At 38.3% G+C, this 26,772-nt stretch overlaps 1 protein-coding gene across 1 annotated transcript; it reads right to left on the reverse strand.

Moving 5' to 3' along the window:
* RXYLT1 (ribitol xylosyltransferase 1) lies at positions 1 to 26,772 on the reverse strand. The gene is made up of 6 exons (XM_068972012.1): positions 26,604 to 26,772; positions 25,068 to 25,223; positions 19,221 to 19,323; positions 9,075 to 9,389; positions 6,071 to 6,241; positions 1 to 418 (listed from the first exon to the last, which is right to left on the reverse strand). Exons 1-6 carry the CDS (start codon positions 26,770 to 26,772, stop codon positions 1 to 3), a joined length of 1,332 nt encoding a protein of 443 aa, XP_068828113.1.

Raw genomic sequence — 26,772 nt, forward strand, 5'->3', positions numbered from 1 at the left:
TTAATTTTTATTGTTCTTTAAAAATGAACTTTCTAAAATATTAGTAAACCTCATTTTTAGCTCTGTTTTGAAGTGCTGATACCAGTGAAGTAATCTTTTTCTTCTTTGAATCTTTTCCTCTAAATTTATACTCCTTTCTTTTTCTAAGATAGCAGGAAGTTCCTTCCAGTTCTTAATAAAGATGAAAGGAGCATTCATGGACTTGAGTAACTGCAGAGGAGCATTCAGGTACGCAGATGAATTTCCACAGCTGCCAGCTGTCATTACATCTTCCACTACAGGAACAGAGCCATAGGAGCAAGCCTCATATATTCTGTAACACTCTGTGTTTACTCCTGCTGGGCACAAGGTGAGATCACTCTGAAGCAGAGCATCTTGATAATTCCTAAGGCTTTCATTTGTTTCTTGAGGCTGCCACCTAGAAAATCAGAAAAATAACTGTAGTTTTCACTTTACTAAGCATATCTTTGTGGAAGAAAATATTTAATCTTTTAATGTTGGTTACAGGAAATGGTAAATACATTATAGAGATGGCAGGCAGGAAAGACGAATCAAGTCTTGCCCAAACAGATTTCTTGAAGATGTTTAAGAATTTGAGAAGTTTGCAGTTGTACACTTAAAATCTAGTGATCATACAGTTTCTGAATGAATGTTATACCAGCCAAAATTTTGTGAGTGCTAGGTCTTCTCTCTCTACTTCACCCTCCAAATTCCTGCCCTTATGGAGCTTATATCTCAGTTCAAGTGGTAGAGACAGGTAGTAACCAGGTCAAGCCAATAATTTAGAAGGTGTTAAGTACTGTGTGGAAAAACAGAGCAGAGAGAGGAGGGAGTTTCTGGTAGGGTAGTATTACAACTGTAAATGGGTTATGGGGGAGCGTCTCACTCAGGGGCATCTGAATTTGGAGCCAGAGATGAGGGAGCAAACCACGCAGATATCTGGGGAGAGAACAGAAGGTAGAGCAGGCATAAAGGCCATGAGATGGTACATGCCTGGCATTTTCAAGGGACAGCAAGGAAGCCAGGGTGGCTGAAGGGGAGAGGTGCAGAAAATGGAGTCAGAATACCCTATCACGTAGTTTTGATCAGAGGGGTAACTGACCTCATCTATGTTTTAGCAAAATCAGTTTGGCTATTGTGTTGAGAACAGACCGTATGGGGCAAGGGTAGAAACTGAGAGACTAGTTGGGAGAGCTAGACGTTTTCTCCTATTTTCTCAGGGAAATAAGCAATAGGGTTATAAGGTAAGAGCAGCTGGGTAGAGAAAAGAGGGTATGAAACGGTCTTCCAGGAAAGTGGAAGAACACATGGAAAACAGAAATGGATGACTGCCAGACATTCAAGGTCAGATATCTCAAGTGAGATCAGTCAGCACCTTTCTCCAAGTGTGGCTGCACAGGTGGAGGTATGGAGCAGGCAACAGAGCTGGATTTAACCAGTTAGGATTTGCTAGATTAAGAAATGAAGAAGCTGAATGTCTATGCAGTCATGATTGATTATGAAGTTTAAGTGGGGTAAATAAGAAAGTAAAGATCAGGTGAGTGAAGGACAATGGAAAGGTAGTAGCAACAAGGACCTGTAAGTCCCAACTAGATTGCTGAAATCAGATTATTACAGGCAATGAGTGGGAATGTCAGAAAAAGATGGTTACAGAGAGAATTGCTGGAACTTGAGATCCTGCAGTACGTGTAATCATGAGGTCTAGAAAATGACCATGACAGTGAATGACTGACGGCAAGTGGAGACCCAAATCACTGGAGGAGAGGAAGTAAAGGAAGGGCAGGACCAAGGCTATGGAGAGACCATCCATGTGGACTTGGGGATCACTAAGAATGAGGCTGGAGAAATGTCGGAGAGAATGAGAGTGCATCAGGAACTAGACTCTTCAAAGAATTAAGGAGATAAACCCAAGGTTTATATGATTTCTTTATAAAGGAGCTATTTTGTAAATTAATTTTTATTGGAATATTGTTGATTTACAATGTTAATTTCTGCTATATAGCAATCAGTCATTTATACATAAACATATGTCCACTCTTTTTGAGATTCTTATCTCATATAGGTCATTATAGAGTACTGGGTAGAGTTCTGTGTGCTATATAGTAGACTCTTATTAGTTATCTATTTTATTTATAGTAGGGTGTATAAGTCAATCTCCCAATTTATTTCTCTCCATTATGATTTCAAAGAGAAAGAGTAGTGAATACTTATGAGATTCAAAACTGATATTGTTTTAGGGAGGGAAAACGGAAAGAGATCTGGAAGCAGCAATGAGAAGCAAGGAGGACTTCTACTCTACCTCATGGTTCAATGGTAGCAAAGGAATATCAAGAGTAAGCCTGTTTCTACAATCAACTTTCATATTTTGCCCTCACTCATTCCATTCCAGGCACAGTGTCCCTTGTTCCTCACACATGTGGCATTGATTTCCATTTCCCTGATGTATCCATGTTGAGCATATTTTCATGTGCCTGTTGGCCATCTGCATTTCCTCTTTGGAAAAATGTCTTTTTAGTTCTTCTGCCCATTTTTTTAACTTGGCCATTTGCTTTCTTTGGTGTTGAGTTGGATGAGCTATATATATATATATATGATATTAACCCTTTAGGTTTTTTTGTTGTTGTTGCTGTTGTTCTATTGATGGTTTCCTTTGCTGTGCAAAAGCTTTTAAGTTTAATTAGGTTCCCATTTGTTTATTTTTGTTTTCTTTGCTTTAGAAAACAGATCTGAAAAAAAAATTGCTGTTATTTATGTCAAAGAGAATTATACCTATGTTTTCTTCTAGTTTTACAGTATCTGTTCTTTATATTTGTCTTTAATCCATTTTGAGTTTTTTATACTGTTAGAGAATGTTCTAATTTCATTTTTTACATGTACCTGTCCAATCTTCCCACCATCACTTACTGAAGAAACTATCTTTTCTCCATTGTATATTCTTGCCTCCTTTGTCACAGCTTAACTGACCATAGTGTGTGGATTTATTTCTGAGCTCTCTATTCTGCTCCACTGCTCTACGTGTCTGTTTTTGTGCTAGTGTCACACTGTATTGATGACTGTAGCTTTGTAGTACAGTCTGAAGTTAGGGAGCATGATTCCTCCAAATCATTCTTTCTTAAGATTTTTTTTCCTTTGGCTATGTGGGGTCTTTGTGTTTCCAAACATTTTTAAATGATTTGTTCTAATTCTGTGAAAAACGCCATTGATATTTTGATAGGGATTGATTGCCTTGAATCTGTAGATTGCCTTGAGTAGTATGGCCACTTTAACAGTATTAATTCTTTTATTCTGAGAACAAGATGAACAAGATATATCTTTCCATCTGTTTATGTTGTCTTCAATTTCTTTCATCAGTGTTTTATAGCTTTCTGAGCATAGGTCTTTTCCTTTCTTAGGTAGGTTTATTCCTAGGTAGTTTATTTGATAAGATAGTAACTTCTCTTTCTGATAGTACACTAATTGTTAGTATACAGAAATGCAACCAGTTTCTATATGTTAATTTTGTATCTTGAAACTTTACCAAACTCACTGATGAGCTCTAGTAGTTTTCTGGTGGTGTCTTTAGGATTTTCTATGTATAATACCACGTCATCTGAAAACAGTGCCAGTTTTCCTTCTTCCTTTCCAATCTGGATTCCATTTCTTTTTCTTCTCTGACTGCTGTGGCCAAGACTTCTGAAACTGTGCTGAATAAAAGTGGTGAGACTGGGCATCCTTGTCTTGCTCCTGGTTTGTTGTATATGGCCTTTATTATGTTAAGGCAAGTTCCCTCTATGCCCACTTTCTAGAGAGCTTTATAAATGAATGTTGAACTTTATCAAAAGTTTTTTCATGGGGAAACAGTGGAAACAGTGTCAGACTTTATTTTTTGGGGCTCCAAAATCACTGCAGATGGTGACTGCAGCCATGAAATTAAAAGACACTTACTCCTTGGAAGAAAAGTTATGACCAACCTAGATAGCATATTCAAAAGCAGAGATATTACTTTGCCGACTAAGGTCCGTCCAGTCAAGGCAATGGTTTTTCCAGTAGTCATGTATGGATGTGAGAGTTGGACTGTGAAGAAGGCTGACCGCCGAAGAATTGATGCATTTGAACTGTGGTGTTGGAGAAGACTCTTGAGAGTCCCTTGGACTGCAAGGAGATCCAACCAGTCCATTCTGAAGGAGATCAGCCCTGGGATTTCTTTGGAGGGAATGATGCTGAAGCTGAAACTCCAGTACGTTGGCCACCTCATGTGAAGAGTTGACTCATTGGAAAAGACTGATACTGGGAGGGATTGGGGGCAGGAGGAGAAGGGGACGACAGAGGATGAGACAGCTGGATGGCATCGCTGACTCGATGGACATGAGTCTGAGTGAACTCCGGGAGTTGGTGATGGACAGGGAGGCCTGAAGAGTCGGACACGACTGAGTGACTGAACTGATGGAGAAGATCATATGGCTTTTATTCTTAACTTTGCTAATGTTGTGTATCACATAGGGTAGAATGAGTTTGAAAGTGTTTTTTCCTCTGCAATTAAAAAAAAATACTTTGAGGATAGATGTCAACTCTTCCTTAAATGTTTGGTAGAATTTACCTGTGAAGCCATCTGGTGCTGGACTTCTGTTTGCTGGAAGTGTTTAAATTACTGATTCAATTTCATTATTGGTAATCAGCTTGTTCACACTTTCTATTTCTTTCTGGTTCAGTTTTGGGAGAGCCTACCTTTCTAAGAATTTGTCCTTGTCTCCCAGGTTGTCCACTGTATTGGCATATAGTTGTACATAGTAGTCTCTTATGATCCCTTGTATTTTTGCAATGTTGGCTGAAACTTTTTCTTTTTCATTTCTGATTTTATTGATTTGGGTACTCTTCATTTTTTTTTCTTTAAGAGTCTTGTTAAAGGTTTATACATGTGGGTTTACCTTTTCAAAGAACCACCTTTTTTTAAAATCACTTTAAGTTGCTGATCTCTTACCTTCAAATGAATTTTTAAAACCCTGCATTTGTACTCTTCTCCCCTCACAACTACTGTTTTTGATATCATATTTTACATCTAATTGTTTTGTATATCCCTTAAATGCTTATTATGGATATAGATGATTTTACTACTTTTGCCTTTTAACTTCCCTACTAGCTTCATGTGTGGATGGTTTCCCACCTTTACTGTATGTTTGTCTTTACTTTTTCACTTTGTAAGTTTCTTCTTTCTTGCGGCCCTTTTGTTTTTCACCTAGAGAAGCTCCTTTAACATTTGTTTTAAGGCTGGTTTGGTGGTGCTATACTCTTTTAGCTTTTGCTACTCAGTAAAACTTTTGATCACTCCATCAAATTTGAACGAGAACTTTACTGGGTAGAGTATTCTTGGTTGTAGTTGAGTCATGCTTTCTAGAACACAGTATCTGCTCCAATTAATGTATTTCTAGATGTAAAAGGACATTTTTTTAAAAAGGCATTACTTCTTTGATGACACTGCTTTACACATGAAACTGTTTATTTAAAAATAAAATAAATGATCTCCAAATTTCTTCCTTCAGTCCATGAACACCTGTTTCATGATTACCATGTAAAAGATGGAAGAAAGTTAACCCTATTAAATCCATCCATCCATCCATCCATTCCCCACTTGTCCTGGCCTACTTTATGCAAGGTCCTATGTTAGATCTCGGGGTTCAAAGAATGGCCTCTGTCCTCATGGTGATGCCAGGTTCCTGAAGCTGTGATGCATATGGCATGCCAGTCTTGGAACAATGAACTGGTTTGCTGAACATCTCAGAGATGAACCTAAGATTCTTATTGTCATCCACAATCTCCTGTGTTCAAGTCTGACCAACAAATATTATTGACGAAACCTAACAACTGACATGTGCATATGACAGTTACCAGTGTTTGTCTTCAAGATGGACTATGGGAGATGCTCTCTATTTTTAATGTATACAACACTGTTTCACCATAGCTTTAATTATTAATGTATCTTCTGGAGAAAGGCTGGTATTAATGGAGTTAGAAATGTCTGTGGCAATCTGTAGTGTCACATAAAGCAACTCTCAGACTGGAAACATGATGGATGAATCAAGTAAACAGCACTTACTGTTCTCTTGCTGAAACCCAGCAAAGCTTATCATTCCCATCCTGTTTCAAAATTTTCATTAGCGCTTGTCTGGATGAATTTTCATAAACAGTTCCTACAAAATTACACAAGTATGGCCTTTCATTATGTAGCATTGACCAATTCACCTCCACCACAGGAAAATTTCTGTATCTGTAAAAGTAAGTACACATGAGTTAATATATGACAAGAGGATTGGCAAAATTTCCATAATCTAACATCTTAGGTAGCATGATGATGTAGAAAAGAGAGATTTAAAATAAGATTCTTTAAATTTCAAGTTATAATTTTCCATGCTTACTTTGGAAGAGTTCCTCAATCTACTGACTTAAAAAAACATTCTCACTTTGACATCCTTTACAAAGTTGCTACAGAAATTATGCACCTAAAGGGCTTTGTTTTTTATATTCTTCAACTTCTATTACTGATCTGAAGTTATAAGACAGGAAGAACTTAAGACCTTCAAAGTATAAAGAATCTTCTACATTCATAATAATCATGATTTTTTTAAAAAAAATTATTGGAGTATGGTTGCTTTACAATGTTTTGTTAGTTTCTGTTGTACAGCAAAGTGAACCCGCCATACGAATACATATATCCCCTCTTTTTAAGCTTTCCTTCCTATTTAGGTCACCACAAAGCACTGAGTAGAGTTCCCTGTGCTGCACGTTAGGGTCTCATTAGTTATCTATTTTATACAGTGAATATGTGTCAATCCTAATCTTCCATCCATCCTACCCCTCCTTCCCCCTTCGTATCCATAAGTTACCCATATGTCTGTTCTCTACATCTGTGTCTCTATTTCTGCTTTGCAAGTAAGTTCATCTGTACTATGTTTCTAGGTTCCACATATAAGCAATATTATATGATATTTGTTTTTCTCTTTTTGACTTCACTCCATATGACAGTCTCTAGATCATTCACATCTCTGCAAATGGCACTATTTTGTTTCTTTTTATTGCTATAACAAAGAACTCCAATTCCAAAAGCTTTTCAAGTAGATTTTTTAAAAACCCAAAATCTTATATCCCACACAGGAGAGGCCTGTTGCAATTGGCTCATTCTTATGGGCATTTGGGAATAAGAGGCAACAAATTATGTGCCTGAACTACAACCTTCACATAAGAGCAAAGCTTAATGTAACAGTTAGGTCTATAATGGTCTCCTCAATCTCAGCATTACTGCCCTTTGGGGTGGGATAATTCTTTGCTGTGGAGGCTGTCCTCTATATGGTAAGATATTGAGCAGCACCCCTGGCCTCTATCCACCAGATGCCAGTATCGCCTCCTCTCTCCACTTGTAACAGTCAAATGTATCTCCAGACATTGCCAAATGTCTCCTAGGGGGAGGGCAAAATTGCACCTGGTTGAGAACCACTGGTCTATAAGAAAGATATTTGTCCAACAGTACCAGAATTACAGTAAGTTTCCCTCCTGTACTATATGAATAGGTGATGTAGTATACTATAAAGAATTAATTTTTTTTGTTTCAAAACATTCTACTGAAAGGATAGATTTTTCAGAGCATCTTAAAACTGGCTATACCTAGCAAACCTTTTGTCTGCTTCTTCTCTACCCTAAACCTGTTGAGTTAGAATCTGGACATGGAAGGCCAGAGAATATGTTTTGTCAATGTGCCTCCCTGGTGACATTTGTGTAGCCAACTGGGCAGCAGTCAAAGGTCACATCTTGTAACCCATGATAAAATAATGGAAGATGAATATCTGATTCAAGTACCACGTTAGCTAGCTATTTCATAATTCATCCATTTGACATGTATTTATTGAGTGCCTACTCTGTGTATGTACTGTTTTAGGCTCTACAGATAAAGTAGTGCAAAAAGGAGACAAAAATCTCTGCTATCAGGAAGTTTATGTACTAGTGGCAACTTGAAGTCAACTTATTGTTACTCAAAGGCCCTGTATTAACAGAATGATAAAAAATAAGTTTCCGATTTTAAAGGAAGGCCTCATATATATTACATATTATTTAACTAACCTTCCTTCTAATAGAAAGATAGATTGGTAGCTCAGTGGTAAAGAATCTTCCTGCCAATGCAGGAGACATGGGTTCAATCCCTAATTCGGGAATATAGCTTGGAGAAGGAAATGGAACCCATTCCAGTATTCTTGCCTGGGAAATCCCACAGACAGAGGAATCTGGTGGGCTACAGTAAATGGGGTCACAAAAGAGTCAGACACGATTTAGTGACTAAACAACAACAAGATAGACCCAAAAAACCCCAAATAATATATAAATTAATTTGGGGGAGAGGGCTTCCAAGGTGGGAAAGTGGTAAAGAATTCGCCTGCCAATGCAGAAGGTTCTAGAGATGTGTGTTTGATCCCTGGGTCAGGAAGATCCCTTGGAGTAGGAAATGGCAACCCACTCTAGTATTCTTGCCTGGAAAATTCCATGGACAGAGGAGCCTGGTGGGCTACAGTACAGGGGCTGCAAAGCATCAGACATGACTGAGCACATGCAAGAGGTCTGTGCAAACTCAACCAGTCTCAGTGTCAGATCTGAGTATATTATAATCCCCCCACACCGAAGGGTCAGGGTGCTCTCGATGTAATACTTGATCTAAAGTAAGGATTTAAGAAAACTAAGTATCTATATAATAGTTATACAGATACAGATGAAGAGATTCTATAATTGTTTGTAGAAAATCTGTCTCTCTGCCATCTACTGCTAAACATCTCTTTAAGGCACTACTGATCAATTTGAAAATTTACTCTGCCTTGGGGTTCTAAAATACAAAAATGTAACTTATCTGGTCTCCTCATCAAAGTCTAAAATACTCTCAAAATATCAACTATTATTACCAAAGCATGAGGCCAAACCACATTTCTGCCCATAGAAAAGGTTGCACATGGCCTCAAGGAGCTCAGAAGAACTACATTTATCACAAATCTAAAATACAATCTTCCTGGTACAGAGATTCAGGTCTTAGAGCCTGGAAACGTGTAAAAATAATTTGTACTTACGTTGCTACTCCTAAAGGCCACTGAAAAACATCCATGTCATTAATCCAGGGGCTGTCATATATTATGAAAAGTCGTTCCACAGAGCCTCCATTTCTTTTGAGGAACTGGTTTATCCATTCATTATTACAATGTTCATTTCCTAGCAAAACAACAGCAAGATGCTGGAGTTTTTGAGTTTGCACTAAATTCTGTGCATAAAGTAACCACTGGGTGGCATAAAAGACCTTCGCCTTTTCTCTTCCATTTAGAACCAGGACCACATTGTTCACATCAACAGAGAAGTACCCTGGGACCACAGCCGGACCAGTGATGAAGCTGTTAAAAACAAAAGAAAAACAAGAGACAAACAAGAACAGAACAAAACTGTTTGGTACCACAAGTTCTATGTCATTTTATGTAAAATATACAATGAGACTTAATCCATATTCTTCCTAGAAACAATTTCTATAATACTTTTTTTGAACGGGTTTGGATTGTGGGACAGAGATGTAGATTAATGGCAAGTTTTGGTTGTAGACAGATTAATTATATGCAAATTTGAAAGTACCACAGGAAAAAAATTTGTTTATATATCTAGTAAAAGTGTAAATATAAAAATTTGAATGGGAAGATATATAACAAATTCATGACAGTGATTGACTCTGAGGAGGAAGGGAGAGGAAAGGACATGAGGAACAATAAGAAGAGAGCATTTAATGCCTTTATTGGAAATGTTTAATTCTTTTAAGAGGAAAGTTACATATCTGAAGCAAATAGGACTGAGAGCCAGAAGCTGCTAGTTCTGTGTGTGGGTGTGCTGTCGTGCCAACTCTGTGACCCCATAGACTGTAGCCCGCCAGGCTCCTCTGTCCATGGAATCTTCCAGGCAAGAATACTGGAGAGGGTTGCCACTTTCTTCTTCAGGGGATCTTTCCTATCCAGGGACTGAAAATGTATCTCTACTGTCTCCTGCACTGGATCCTTCACCACTGTGCCACCTGGTTCCAGGCAGTGGGTAAACGGGAATCTACTGTATTACTCCCTATTCTTTAAAGTATTTAAAAATATCGTAAAAGGAGTAGATGCATTTCATAACTCACGTTTTCATAGCATGTGCTGCTTTGAACAACCAGTACCACTGAAATAGTTTAAATGAATATGTATTAAATATAAAAAGTACCATTTAACTTATGGTAAAATTAGATGGTCTTGGATTCTTTGCAACCTGCTCAACCATTTTTTAATAATTTGCTAGAATCTTTAAATATTTAGTACAAATATGTTGAAATCCTGCTTTTATTGCTTATTATTGTTTGGGATAAAAAATTAACATTTATTAAATGCCTTTTTTATACCTGGTACAAAGGCACTCTGCACAGGTTCTCCTTTAACCTCTACAACAACTCTGCAGAGGACATTAGGCCCCCATTTTGTATTTGGGAAATCAGGCTGAAGTTACACAGCCTGTGATGGCAGCATTGAGATTTGAATCAAGATCTAACTTGAGAGCTTGAGTTTTTCCCAAGACACTATGGTTAGCTCAGATTAGTAGATATTAGTCAAAACACAAAATATAAATATGTATTTTGTGTGTGTATGTACTGTGTGATTTTTACGACATTGTTCTACAGTATGATAAGCTATGGGAACAAAACTGTGTTTCTTGAATTTGCCTTGGACAGGAAGACGCCAAACGATTCAGTGATCATTTAGTCATTTAGGAGAATCTGCAGAATCTGAGGGGCTAGAAAGCACTTTAGAGATGATGAGGATAGTTATGGTAAATTTAAAATAGTTATTATTGGTAGCACATGAACATTTTTGTCTCCTTTAAAGCTATGGGCTGGAGAAGGAAATGGCAATCCACTCTAGTATTCTTGCCTGGAGAATTCCATGCACAGAGCAGCCTGGAGGGCTACAGTCCAGGGGGTTGCAGAGAGTCAGACACGGCTTAGTGACTAAACCACCAAAGTTACAGGCAGGGAGACTTCCCTGGTGGTCCAGTGGTTAAGAATATCTTGCAACACAGGGGACCCAGGTCTGATCCCTGGTCAAGGAACTAAGATTCCCACAGGCAGCGGAGCAACTAAGTCAGCATGCCACAACTACCGAGCCCATGAGCCACAACTAGAGAGTCGACATGCCACAATGAACGATCCCGAATGATGCAGTGAAGATCCCAAAATGAAGGGATAGGGAGGAATACTTCTAATTTTATTGATCCATGCAAATTAACCAAAGCCTGATTTGTTAAGGGCACATCTGACCCACTGTGGAGTCTCTACAGCTCCCTTTTTGTAGAAGGCTCTCACATTCCAGCAATCAGGCATGTCACCCCTCACGTGCTGACCAACCGGTTTTCTGGACCTCAAGGCAAAGGTGAAAGCCCTGAGGTCAATGCTGCGGAGTTAAGGTATAGATCAGAAGTTCCCCAATTTTTTTGGTTCCCAGGACTTTCAGTGTTTTAGTAATTTTTTTGTAGTATCTACCAAACCCAAAATAACGAGTAATGATTAATGAGCAATGTTTTTTAAGTTGTTAGATTCAAATAACTTGTTAAGTATTTCTGTCCAAGAGCTTAGAAGCCACTTAAAAAATAACATGCATACACTGAAGAAAAACATAATATTCCTATCTCAGTTCAGTTCAGTCACTCAGTCGTGTCCGACTCTTTGCTCTTAACTAACTACACATGCTTAATAATGGGATGTGTGTACCTATGTAGCACTACACAACTTCTCAAACCTTGGAATCAGAGAGGACACTGCCACAGTCACTGCTTATTCCACTTTGATTTCTGAGTGGTACCTAGATCTGATCACAGCAATCATGAGAAACTCAGCTCCACAAATGCGTAACATCTCTGAAGTGGATGCAGGGTGATCTAATGTTGAAATGTGAACTACCTCAAACTAGTAGTTTGCATGGTGTTTGACAGATGTGAAGTGTAACTGTCATTCCCACAAATATTAAAAATATTTTGTGGTGCCCCAGGGTACCTTAGTACATAATTTGGGAAACATGGACTTAGATAAAGAAACTTCAGGGGTAAAAAAATTTCCCTTACAATTCAGATAGTTGTGTGCATGTGTGTGTTGGGAGGTGTGCTAGTCAAACTGCAATGAGTTGAGAAGTGAATGAGAAGTAAGGGGACAGTAACAAGTTCAGTGGGGAGAAGTGCAACTCAAAATTCATAAGAGTCAGAACGGCTAGCATTAAAAAGTCTACAAATTAATGAATGCTGAAGAGGGTATGGAGAAAAGGGAGCCTCTCTACACTGTTGGTGGGAATATAAGTTGGTAGAGCCAGTATGGAAAGCAGTATGAAAGTTCCTCAAAAAACTAAAACTAGAGTTGAAAATAGAGTTGCCATATGATCTAGCAATCTCACTTATGAGCATATATTCAAATAAAACTGTAATTCAAAAAGATACAAGGACTCCTATGTCAACAGTAGCACTATTCACAGTAGCCAAGATGTAGAAGCAAGCTAAATGCTCACTGACAGATGAATGGATAAAGATGTGCTATATATACACAATGGAATACTACTCAGCCATAAAAAAGAATGAAACAATGCCATCTGCAGCAATATGGGTGGACCTAGACATTATCATACTAAGTGAACGAAGTCATAAAAAGACAAAAACCATATGATATCACTTACATGTGGAATCTAACATATGACGCAAGTGAACCTATCTATGAGACAGAATCACAGGCATAGAGAGCAGACCTGTGGTTGCCAAGGGGGACGGGGAGGAGGGAAGATGGACAGGAAGTCTGAGTTAGCAGATGTAAACAATTATATACAGAATGGATAAACAGCAAGGCATTATATTGAACATCCTGTGATAAACCCAAATGGAAAAAGAGTATGAAAAAGAATGTGTGTGTATATATGTCTGTGTGTGTGTTTAACGGAATCACTCTGCTATACTGCAATTAATACAACATTATAAATCAACTATACTTAAATAAATTTACAAAAAAAAAGTAAGTGGGGACAGTAAGCTTAGACAACTCTTCTGAAAGTGTGGATGAGAAGGCAAGAAAGTAATAATAAGTGAAAGGTTGAAGATGAGGAGAGCAAGGAAGTAACCAATGGAGCAAGGTCTTACAGTATGTAGAAAGGATGCAGAGATAGAGGAAGTCAGTGTTGAGCTAGGGAATCACCTCACCGTCTGAGAGCTAAGAAAAAGAGAAGGCTAGGTGAGGGATCACTTAGAGAGCATGTACATAAATGTTAGAGGAGCTAGTTAGGGGAGACAGTTATGGATATTCTCTAGGAAATAGGCAGGATTTTCTGCTGTGAAAGAGGGGGTTAGGCTGGTGCTGTGCAGTGGGCTAGAGAATAGTGGAAAAATCTGCTTTTATTCTTCCGGTACTGTCTATGTTGAATGCATACTAGCTATCTCGTCATGCAAGCTAGCAACCAGGGAACTGTCACATTTGATTCTTGCTCTCATCTAATAATCCTTAAATTCTGATAGTTTTGCCCCTCAGTTTCTCAAATTCCTGGCTCTGTCAGAATACCACTTTCCAGTTTCATCCCTTATTTATATCTCAGCAGGATACTTAAGAGCTTTCTAATGCAAAGTTGTGGTCTGCTTGATTTCAGTTGTCTCCTTCAAATCATTTTTCCACACAGCTACTACAGACATCGACACCAAAAACGCATGACAATACCACACTATCTAGCTTAATCATCCTCAACTGCTTTTCACTGAACAAGAACAAAGTCCAAGGGCTTTAATGTGGCACGTACTAGGCCCACCATGATCTGGCCCTCGCCCTCCACTTCCAATATCAGCTACTCTCTCCCATCTTCATGTTGTGGGGGTTCTGAATGGCCTGAAATTTTGTGCACAAACCAAGCTGTGTATCATTTCTGATACTGCCTCTGCTGGGAATATAATCTCTCCTCTTGGTGCCTTTCTAAATTCTACTAATCTTTTAAGACTCAGCTCGGCTATCACCTCCTCTAGGAAGCCTTTCTTGATAGGTGCCATACCCCCAACTCTACTTACATTAACTTAGTGACCTTCCCTCTATATTTCCGTAACAACTAAGGAGTATACACGTCTTAATCATTATGCTCTGTATAAAGATTCAAAGTTATTAATGTATTTATCTCAGCTTCTAGTGTGTGAACTCCCTGAGGGAAAAGTATTTTATTCACTTTGAGATCTTCAGAACCTAGTATGAACCAACCAGCAGCCAACTCAGTAAACGTCGAATAAGTAAGCCATAATTCTCTTTAAGGGAGTTATTTTGCTCTACCGATTTATTTAAGTTCTCCTACTGCATTTAAAATATGAATCAAATTACAAAATTCAATTTAGTAATAAATTTCCAGCTATACAGTACGCCATATGTGGGCTTCTGCAGTGGCTCAGCGCTGAAGAATCCACCTGCAATGTAGGAGTCGCAGGAGACGTGAGTTTAATCCCTGGGTTGGGAAGATCCCCTGCAGGAGGGTTTGGCAACCGACTCCAGTATTTTGCCTGAAGAAGCCCATGGACAGAGGAGCCTGGTGGGCTACAGTCCATAGAGTCACAAAGAGTCAGACATGATTGAAACGACTGAGCATGCATGCTCAGGCATATGTATAAGATATTATAGTATATTTATTCATGATGAAACATTGTGTTTTCATTTCCTAAAGTTATGAATCATGCATCAGTCATAAATATCCATTAACTGAAAAATGAACATATTTATGGAGCTATACATGGAATTTTAAAACAGTGACTTCCTCTTCTAGAATTCCTAGCATATATTTAATGGTCAGAACTTCTGTTCTTCAATATTTGTACTTTTGCTGCTGCTGCTGCTGCTAAGTTGCTTCAGTCGTGTCCAACTCTGTGCGACCCCATACACGGCAGCCCACCAGGCTCTCCCGTCCCTGGGATTCTCCAGGCAAGAACACTGGAGTGGGTTGCCATTTCCTTCTCCAATGCATGAAAGTGAAACATGAAAGGGAAGTCGCTCAGTCATGTCCGACTATTAGCTAGGTTCAGTTAAAAACTTTCCTCCCAATAAGTACTTTTGATACTTAGATAGTCCAGAGAAATCTGAATATTGAATTCTAACCTGAACGTGAGCAAAACATATTTTTTAGAATCCAGTGTAAATACTGTTTCATTTTCCCTAAATTCAGTAAGTGCTACTGAAAAAAATGCTATATGTTACTATATTAAGTGAGTTACAGATAAGATTAATAATTTGCCAGCTAAGAGACTGGCAAATACCTTGATCAATAATAAGTGCACAAACCAAACCATACACATAGTTCTCAGCAATTGATTCTACATCATTTTTTAAAATTATTTTATTTTATTCTTAGACTGATAGTTTTAGAAAATTCAGTTTTATAAAATAGGTATGCCGAACTCATGAATGGCCCTTACTTTTAAATAGCTGCTGCAATTTACCCCATTCTCATGGCCAGTATCACTGCCATGACTCCATGCCTTCCTAATTCAGTGTTTATGCTGAAACACTCCCACCCTCTTACTAGCCTGGCTGGAGAAGGGAGAATGGGCATTATGAAAAATTAACTATAGTATCTTTGGTTACCAATGAAAAGTTTATTTGAGATCTGTATTGATCTATGATCCAGTATATGACTTAAATATAATATAACCATTAATATTATCTACAAATGCTTTCACTCATTGTAATGAGTAGTGAGTTCATTAACTTCTTATAATAGTAATACCTGGAAATTCTAAAAATAGGATCAGACATATTTTATTCTATCATGATATTTTTTCACAAGGATCAGATGCTCACTGAAAATACCATAATTGAATTTAGACAATAATGAATTAACCAACTTAGTATCTAACTTTTGTTTTATCAAATGGGTAGGCACTTATATATCTTATGATAATGCCTGCACAGGGACATTGCAGAATTCTGAAGGCAGTCTTCTGGGAATAAAGCAAATGCCACAATGAACAGAAGGTTCCTCCTAAGAAATTAAAAATAAGTTTCCCTATGAAATTAAACTATAAATGAACTTATGATGGAGGTGAGTAGAGAGAGGCAAAGTTTCTTCAAGAGATGAATGGGTTCCATGCTAGCTTGTAACATAACTGAACACATTAACATAAAAAATGTATCGATAAGGTGCTTGTTGGGAAACTATGTTATGGAGAGATAATAGACAATGATGGAAACACAGAAAAAGGAGAACTGAAAGATACAGGGATGGTGCATTACCTATTTAAGTAGAGTAAATATAATAAAACTAGTAACAAGACTTCTATAGTGATTACTATGTGCCTGATACTGGTCTAAGCACTGTATACCTATTATGCATTTAATTTTCAAAAGAATACTGTAAAATAGAAACTATTATCTGCCTTATTTTAAACTTAAGGAAATCCAGAGAGGTTAAGAAATTTGCCGGAGGTCAGACAACCAATGAGAGGTAAAGCTGGAACTGGAACTCAGATATTCTGGCTCTGGAGTCTGTGCCCTTAACAACTCAGTCACACTGCTACCCTGTCCAGAGGTGACAGGACTTCACCAGGCTGAATCACAGGTTCAGTCTGCCCCACATGTGTTCAACTACTCACATCCTAAGCACAGACTATATATGGTATGGACTCAGTGGTGAACAAGGAGTCACTTCATTTCTTTCCTTGTGAAACATGAAGTGCTACATATAGCTATATCCCACATTTAATTCCATATTTAATCAAACAACTCCCAAATATTTAGGTATCAATTATAGCCTGCCTTTAAGGAAATAAGGAGCTGGTCAGGCCAATATAAGCACAGGGACTGTCTGATAGCTCTATTTCCATTCTGAATTATTTATCTGGTATCTTGGATTACATCATTTGGGCCAGGAATTGTTAATAATAAGCATTCAGGAGCCTGATTTACCCTGGAACACTGATGATATCCTTTCTATTTTCTGCCTCAGAACTGTTGTGAAATTAAAATTAAATAATATAAGTTCTTTGTAAATTTAAAGGTTTATTTAAATAGAATGTATTTATGCTTATTTAAAGGACCTTGATAGCATTCAGAAACTCTTTCTGTATCTTCAAGATGAGCCACTACTTCCAACTCACTTTTGGGAAAGTAAAAAATGAATGTGTCAAAACATTTTAGTTAGTACCCATGAAGCCTGATTCAACTCAAAACTGCAATTTCATAGAAGTTTATTAATTTTGGAGAAATTATATTTGCTACTTTCCATGAGCCTAAACCTTTAGTAAGTTGTTTACAAAAATCAGCTATAACAGTGAACTTCCCCGAATACGCACTTCTCTTGAAATCTAAAAGGAAATAGCGTTGCTATTTAATCATAATATAAAATCTCAGGTAAGTATTTCAGAAGGAAACAGGAAATGAGTTTTTCTTTTTGGAGTTAAGGCTATTTGCTCAAAATCTTTGCTATCAGTATAATAACACTGTGTGTTAACTTCTCAATAAATTTGAAATAATTCTTTTGGAAATTCTATATGTTGTAGGTAGATCTGCTGCTGCTGCTGCTGCTGCTGCTAAGTCGCTTCAGTCGTGTCCGACTCTGTGCAACCCCATAGACGGCAGCCTACTAGGCTCCCCCATCTCTGGGATTCTCCAGGCAAGAACACTGGAGTGGCTTGCCATTTCCTTCTCCAATGCATGAAAATGAAAAGTGAAAGTGAAGTCGCTCAGTCGTGCCCGACTCTCAGTGACCCCATGGACTGCAGCCCACTAGGTTCCTCCATCCATGGGATTTTCCAGACAAGAGTGCTGGAGTGGGGCGCCAGTGCCTTCTCCGGTAGGTAGATCTACTAGACTAATACTCATAACATTTGCTTACATTTGAAACAGCAAAACGTTAGATTTATATGCAAAACACACATCTACTTTCAGACACCTGAATCCAACTATTTTAAGCTTAGAATTATGTATAAGCTCTTCAGTGGGATTACATCTATAATCCCATCGATAAGCCTAGAGATAAAAGGAAAAATAATCATTACCAATGATGATTTAAAAGTCTGTTTGCTTTTCAAGAATGATTTCTTTGAAAAGATACATGCAATGAAATTGGTTTCTAAGTGAGTATACAGTAAATAAAGAATTAAAAGAGCAGTGAAAATTCAAATGAAACTCATATTCAGTTCAGTTCAGTTCAGTCACTCAGTCGTGTCTGACTATTTGCGACCCCATGAATTGCAGCACGCCAGGCCTCCCTGTCCATCACCAACCCGGAGTCCATCCAAACCCATGTCCATCAAGTCAGTGATGCCATCCAACCATCTCATCTTCTGTCGTCCCCTTCTCCTCCTGACCTCAATCTTTCCCAGCATCATATTAACCACAGCCTTTCCTCTTAATCTCTTGGGAAATAAATAGAACCCTAATGGAAGCCATAATTATTAGTTCACACTTTTTCCCCCTGAATAATATAACTGTTTAATGAAATAAGCATTTAAAATAATTATTTTTGGTTATTTCAATTAGAAAGCAAAATTTAATAGAAAACAGTATTACTTCATTGCCACAATTTTTCTAAATAAAATCGTCTTAATGCTCTTTAAAAACCTTCAGAAAATATGCAATCAGTTATAAAAACAAGAATGCAAAAAAAAAAAATCTTCATAATACAGTTTATATTTAATCTAAAAAAAGATTTCTGAATATTGCAGTAAAATGGTAATCTATACTATCAAATCATGATAGAACTCATATATGAAATGTTTTAATGGATAAAAATTTCAGAACTAATAGCAGTAGCTTTAGTACCATGTGAATATTATAAAAATATGTGACTCTATTACATGAAAGAGAAAAATAAAAACACTTTGTTTATGTATCATTCCCCCAAGATAGAATGTTAAATATTTATTAATATCCAAATGTTACAAAATTTAGAGCATGAACTTTTCCATATAATCAGAAATATTTTGATTAAAATAAAACATATATAGAAATCCAAAAAAAAGCAGAATTTTGTTACATCCAATTTTATAAGAAAATGTTTAAGGTAAGCTATAACTACAAATATATATTCATGAGATTCTCCATTCTTCACAAGTTAAAGTGGAAATATTTTCTATGAATATATTTTCCTCTGAGTTTTCTTTTGGTATTGATATAAAACATTGTACAGCATCATATCAAAGATTAGATCAAAGTATTGCACTGTTAATACCTGTAATGTGTTCTTCCAACAATTGAATTTCCTTCTCTCCACTGAGCAGTCACATCAGTGGGTTCAAGTAAACCTTCGAAAATATGCTCCCAGAGATACAAACCTGATAATTAAAAAAACAAAAAATGAAAGCATTTACCGTCTGGTTTACTCTATTGTGTGAGATGACTTTATGTTCTGCTCTTTCATATTATTTGGATAAGAAATCAGATTCTATTCCTCTTTGGGCTCAAAATCATCAATATGGCAGCTAATGTACAAGAGACTAACTCAGATGTTGTCAGTGTAAAATGTGGCAAAATGTGGGATATATTAAAGATAACAAACTCTGATTCTAAATTTGAGAAATCCATAAGTATCACTGGACTACCTGTCTTACCCTGAAATGTGTTATATTACAGTGTGTAAATTACCTTAGATTAGAACTGTTTCTGTACTATAACAAGCTGGGGATGGATTTACCATCTTATGCCAAATAGAACCAGAGGTCTCATGTATGCATATACATTCAATATATCAAGGAGATATTACCTCCTTCCCAATTGAGCACACATCCTTCACTACATGACGCCGTCTGCAGACAACTGCCACTGCATCCTATCTCTTTAGGCCAGCCCCTGTGTTTTATCAGGATTTCACCTATATGAAAGCTCTGAGAGTAGAGGAGAGCAGTGTCACACAATAAGGTATTCTGGAGACAATGAGGTAATTGGGGAGCCCGGTTATCTAAATGTAACTAAAAAGTTACCTTGGAAGATGTGTTTTGGTACATTCTGACCACACTCTGGTAAAGACATGCACAAAAAACCCATGTTAAAAGACTAGGCTAATCAGATAAAGCTTTCCAAATACAGTAGGTTGAGTAATGCTTTCTCCCAACTCAAGATGGCCAAAGATGAAATCTCTAGGACCTGTAAATACATTACCTTTAGAAAGCAAAAGAGGCTTTCTAAATGTGATTAAGATAAGGATGCTAAAGTATAGAGATTATGCTGGATTATCTAGGTGTTGATGTTGTTCAGTGCTGATTATCTGGGTGTTGTTGCTGTTGTTCAATCCTTAAGTCATGTCCGACTCTTTGTGACCCCATGGACTGCAGCATGCCAGGCTTCCCTGTCCTTCACTATCTCCCAGAGTCTGCTCAAACTCGTGTCCGTTGAGTCGATGATGCCATCCTATCATCTTATCCTCTGTTGCCCCCGTTTCCTCCTGCCCTCAATCTTTCCCAGCATCAGGGTCTGTTCCAATGAGTTGGCTCTTCACATCAGGTGGCCAAAGTACTGGAGTTTCAGCTTCAGCGTCAGTCCTTCCAAAGAGTATTCAGGGTTGATTTCCTTTAAGACTGACTGATTTGATCTCCTTGCTGTGCAAGGGACTCTCAAGATCTTCTCTAGCATCACAGTTCAAAAGCATCAATTCTTTGGCGCTTAGCTTTTAATACGTTCTCTAGGCCCGTCACTTCACAGCAAATAGTTGGGGAAACAATGGAAACCACAAGAGATTTTATTTTGGGGGGCTCCCAAATCACTGCAGATGGTGACTGCAGCCATGAAATTAAAAGACACTTGCTCCTTGGAAGAAAAGCTATGACCAACCTAGACAGTATATTAAAAAGTGGAGACATTACTTTGCTAACAAAAGTTCGTCTAGTCAAAGCTATGGTTTTCCCACTAGTCATGTATGGATGTGACAGTTGGACTACAAAGAAAGCTGAGCACTGAAGAAGTGATGCTTTTGAAGTGTGGTGTTGGAGAAGACTCTTGAGAGTCCCTTTCACTGCAAGGAGATCCAACCAGTCCATCCCAAAGGAAATCAGTCCTGAATATTCATTGAAGGACTGATGCTGAAGCTGAAACTCTAATACTTTGGTCACCCGATGAGAAGAACTGACTCATTAGAAAAGATCCTGATGCTGGGAAAGATTGAAGGCAGGAGGAGAAGGGGACAACAGAGGATGAGATGGTTGGATGGCATCACCGACTCAATGGACATGAGTTTGAGCAAGCTCTGGGAGTTGGTGATGGACAGGGAAGCTTGGCATGCTACAGTCCATGGGGTTGCAGACTGAGTGACTGAACTGAACTGAACTGAACTGAACTGAGGTTTGTCATAGCTTTTCTTCTAATGAGCAAGCATCTTTTAATTTTGTGGCTGTGGTCCCTGTTCATAGTGATTTTGGAGTCCAAGAAAATAAAATCTGTCACTGTTTTCACTTTTTCTCCATCTATTTTCCATGAAGTGATGGGACCAGATGCCGTGATCTTAGTTTTCTGAATGTTAAGTTTTAAGTCAGCTTTTTCACTCTCCTCTTTCACCTTCATCAAGAGACTCCTTAGTTCTTTGCTTTCTGCCATTAGAGTGGTATCATCTGCATATCTGAGGTTCTTGATATTTCTCCTGGCAATCTTGATTCCACTTGTGATTCAGCCAGCCCGGCATTTCACATGATGTATTCTACATATAAGCTAAATAAGCAAGGTGACAATATACAGCCTTGATATACTCCTTTCCCAATTTTGAACCAGTCTGTTGTTTGGGGTGGGTCCTGTATAATCACAAGGGTCCTCAGGAGAGAGAGCCAGGAGTGTCAAAATGAGGGAAAGAGGTTTGAGGAAGAAGAAGTCAGGATGAGGTGGGGCTATGGGTCAAGGAATGAAGGCAATTACTAGAAGGCAGTAAGAAGCAAGGAAACAGATGCTCCTCTAGAGCATCCAAATGGAATACAGCCTGAGGACACACTTTAGATTTCCGCCTTCAGAAATGTAATATAATAAATTTATGGTGACCAAAGTTAATGATGCTATATTTGCATATTTGAAAGTTGCTAAGAGGGTAGATCATAAAGTTCACATCACAAGAAAAAAGTTTTAACTATGTGAGGTGATGGATGTTCACTAGACTTACTGTATTGATCCTTTCACAATATACACCTATATTAAATCATTATGTAGTATACTTGAAACTTATAAGTCAATTATAGATTAAAAAATATATGTTATTTTTATATACAATGGAATGTTGCTCAGTAATGGTAGTGGTTGGTGGTTTAGTTGCTAAGTTGTGTCCAACTCTTAGCACCATGGACTGTAGCCTGCCAGGCTTCTCTATCCATGGGATTTCCCAGGCAAGTATACCAGAGTGGGCTGCCATTTCCTTCTCCAGGGGATCTTCCCAACCCAGGGGCAGAACCCAGGTCTCCTGCATTGTAGGCAGTCTCCTGCACTGCAGGTGGTCTCCTGACTTGTGGACACAGTAGGGGAAGGAGAGTGGGGTGAATTGAGAGAGCTGCACTGAAACATATACGTTACAATGTGTAAAATAAATAGCTAGTGGGAAGTTACTATATAACACAGGGAGCTCAGGCTGGTGCTCTGCGATGACCTAAAGGGGTGGGATGGAGGGTGGGGTGGCAGAGAGGTTCAAGAGGGAGGGGTATATGTATACTTATGGCTGGTTCACACTGTTGTATACCAGAAATCAATACAACATTGAAAAGCAATTATCTTCCAATTAAAAATAATTAAATTTAAATTAAAAATGTTTTAAGCCACTAACTTTTTGGTAATTGGTTATAGCAGCTAAAGGAAACTACACATTACGAGGCTATAGAAATGGGGTGCTGCTGTAACAAATACTTAAAAATCTGGAAGTGGCTTTGCAATTGGGTAATGGGGAAAGGTTGAAAAAATTTTGAGAACAATGATTAAAAAACATTTAGATTAGAATGACTTAAACAGACTGTAGGTAGAAATATGGATGTTAGTGACTCAGCTGGTGAGAACTCAGGAGAAAGTTAGAACAGTAGGAAAAAACTTGTATCATTTTAGAGAATATCAAAATCATCATAAACTGATTGTTGGAAGAAATAGGCACATTAAAAGTGCTGTTGGTGAGGGCTCAGAAGGAAATGAGGAACATGCTATTACAGATTGGAGTAAAGAAGATCCTTGTTATAAACAATAGACAGTTTAGCTGAATTGTTTCCTGCACTTATGTGCAAAGCAGAACTTGTAAATGATTACACTGGATAGTTAGTTGAAGAAATTTCTAAGTAAAGTGTTGTAGCTGTGGCCTCATTTCTTCTCACTGATTACAATAAGATATGAGTTGAAAAGAGAGACTTAGAAAAAAATTAAGCAAAAAGTAATCATGACTTGATGATTTTGGAAATTCTCAGCCTCTTCAGATTGCAAAAGAGAGGGAAAATTAGGGGATTCACTGTCAAGAAAGCATGCTAGCATTCCTGAAAATGGAAGGCTAAAGATGTAGCTGACATCCTTTTGCTAATGTCTGGTCAGAATATTCAATCACATAGAGGGTTGTTTTTTTTTTTTTAATATTAGGTATTGATTTGTGGATTTCCTTAGCGATTATCAGCAGAAGCTAGAAACAGAGATGGGGTTATCCAGGAAACACCGATGGAGGAACTCTTGTCTAATAAAGTGAATCTTTATGACATACATATGGGAGACTGACATGGTTCTTGAGAACGTTATATTAATAGAAACACTGCCAACTTGGACTAAAAGGGACAGAGAGAGTTGAAATGAAACAAGCTTATTGGATTCCCCAAATCCTAACAGCAGGAAACACGCTGATAAAGCTACTGAGCTGCAAACACATGCTAACTTCCTGAAAATGGAAGGATGACTTCCCAAGCATGGAGCTGAAAAATCCAGAAAGAACGTTTGAGCCATAGATTACTCACTCCCAGGGCTTGAAACCTAATGGAGTTTGCATGGTTGGATATCAAACCTGCTTAAACCTGTGACTCCATTCTTCTTCCATTTTCTCCCTTTTGAATGGGAATTTCTGTAACTGGTATCCTATGACTGTGCCTGGGGAATAGGCTGATGAATGCAATGCTTGATAAAGCTCATCTGACCACTCTGTGCCTATTAGATTGAAATCAGAAAAGTCCAGAAACATGGAAAATGTTAAGAAGTATATTTAATTAAAAACTAGAATGAGGAAGTGGAAATTTAAAGAAAGAAATTAATACGACAGATTCTAATAGAGAAAAAAATTGCTAGAACTTGATGATTAGAGGTCTGGGTACTTGAACTTTAGAGATCAGTAATTTTCAAGGATGTATATATGTATGCAAATGTTTATGAATTTATGAAACATTATGGGTCAGGCACTACTATTCTGTTTACTTTCCTTTCACCTGATACCTTTTATCCATATCCCTTACTGTACATATATTTAACTCATGTTTAATGGCCAAAAAACTCACTTCTAATTGGCTAAGTTCTTTCTGACTCTTTTGTCATTGAGGGTCCCATTCTCTAATTAAGCATATCGTATAATTTGGAACACTATACTCTCATGATACTCAGAGCAAAAGTGTTTTGATGGGCAACCAAGTTTAATCAACTACATATTATATCCCCTTCCGAGGCATTCATGATGAACACTGGCATATTGAAACCTCTGACAAAGTTTCTGCAACAAAGAACCTTGTTTAGCTTTGTTCAGTTCAGTGTTTCCTAAACTTGTTTGGCCATTAAGGTCAGAGGCCACATCTTACACTTGTGTATAAAGTGTCTAATAAACACATAGTTCTATGAAAATTCAGTTGACATAGACATTTTAATATAATGATGTTCACACAACCAACTCTTTGTGTCTACAAATAAAGCTGTGCTCTGTTAAAGACAGGGGCACATGCATATGTTTGTATGTGTTTACACAGATGTTGTCTAATAAAAATAGAAATGGAATATCGAAAAAAGTGAAAAAATGTATCATGGTATCTTAACAAATGATGAAATAGACTTTAAATGTATTAATAGTGCTTTTATACGATGCTTTTACATATCTTAGCTTTAAACATTAACTTACCAATGGCAGCTTTGCCCCAGATTTGTACATGGAAGTGTTTTTTCTCTTTTGTGGACTTATTTACTATCTGAAGGCTAGTTTTAAGTCTGTGTTGTTGTTCATTTTTTTCATCTTCTTCCCAAGGATTCCATTCTTCACTTCTCAAAGTAGATTGTTCTGTGTTATAAAAAGAGTAACAAGTGTCATCAATAAGGCAGATAAATCCAAGCCATTTAAATTAGATGTTGTTGTTAGTTGCTAAGTAGTGTATGACTCTTTTGCAACCCATGCAACCCCATGGACTATAGCCTGCCAGGCTTCTCTGTCCATGGATTTCCCAGGTGAGAATACTGTAGTGTCTGCTACTTTTTTTTTTTCCCCAGGGGATCTTTCTTATCCAGGGATCCAACCCACATCTCCTGCATTGGCAGGTGGATTCTTCACCACTCAGCTACCTGGAAAGTCAGGGAGTTTTACCTGCATCCTAACTTCAATTTTTCAGAGATTAAACAAGAGAATTTGAACAGGTTAAACACACAATAAAAATTTTAAAAAGGAAAGCAGAACTTAATTTTGATTGAACCATTACCCCAAAAGAACTTGAAATAAAATGTTAATAAAATGTTAGGCTCCCCAAAAAAGCCTTCTAAAATAACTGGGTACAGTAATATATATTATTACAAGCCTAACTTTTGCCAATTCTATATAGATTGTATATGTTACTTAAACTATACATAAAACTTGGCTTCAACATTAAAAGTGTCCAACAGTTTCAGATACTATTGTGCAAGATTCTGAAAGAAGGTAGAAATAAGCCTGAGTCCGATCCTGACATAGGTCAACAAAATACAAAGGGATCAAAACTTGGAGATAAAGCACGCTAGTCTTTTGAAGTCTCCGCAGGATAAGAGAAGGCTCTTTGCTTCAAAAGGCTTCTCTGGTGGCTCAGACCGTAAAGCGTCTGCCTACAATGTGGGAGATCAGGGTTCGATCCCTGGGTCGGGAAGATTCTCTGGAAAAGGAAATGGGCAACGCTCTCCAGGGTCAGGTAGATCCTCTGAAGAAGAAAATGGCAACCCACTCCAGTACTCTTGCCTGGAAAATCCCATGGACGGAGGAGAGGAGAGTGATGGGCTGCAGTCCATGGGGTCGCAAAGAGTCGGACACGATTGAGCGACTTCACTTTTCACTTTCTTTTGTTTCAATATGGGCATAGATGTCTTTAGGCCAGCGGCATTCCAGAGAATCTGGCATTTTGTGACAACGTCTTGGATATTCAAGATGTGTTTTTAAAAGTGTGTGCACCTGTTAGCCCCAGGGGTGGGGAGTGGCGACAGCATGTGAGATTTGGGCGAGGACCTAAGCATTCCTATATCCTCCAATCCCGAGGCCTGGGGTGCTACCGAGAGCTGGAATAGGAGAAGCGCGCCCCGGAGCCATCCTGGACCCGAGAGCGGGATTGGTGGCAGCGTGGCTCAGCTCTCCTGGCCCCTACCATCCCTCAGCCCCGCGCCCCGGCGCGCAGCCGAGAAGAGAGGCCCCGGCCCGGTGTCCTACCTCGGCCGCGCCTCTCCCGCACCGGGACAACCCCCTTCCTGAGGCCCCGCAAAGGCGCGTCCGGCGTCCGGCGGCGGCGCCCGAAGAAGACGTGGTAGGCGGCGTAGAGGGAGAAGAGGCAGTACACGGCGATGAGAATCGAGCAGAGACGCTTCCGCGTCAGCCGCAT

Source organism: Capricornis sumatraensis, chromosome 4, assembly GCF_032405125.1.
Source record: "Capricornis sumatraensis isolate serow.1 chromosome 4, serow.2, whole genome shotgun sequence".
NCBI lineage: Eukaryota > Metazoa > Chordata > Mammalia > Artiodactyla > Bovidae > Capricornis > Capricornis sumatraensis.

Coding starts and splice junctions, on each gene's coding strand:
- RXYLT1 (XM_068972012.1), bottom strand. CDS start 26,772: ATGCGGCTGACGCGGAAGCGTCTCTGCTCGATTCTCATCGCCGTGTAC. Junction 25,224..26,603: donor GCGGGAGAGGCGCGGCCGAG/GTAGGACACCGG, acceptor TTTATAACACAG/AACAATCTACTTTGAGAAGT. Junction 419..6,070: donor TGGGTTTCAGCAAGAGAACA/GTAAGTGCTGTT, acceptor CTGATTTTCTAG/GTGGCAGCCTCAAGAAACAA.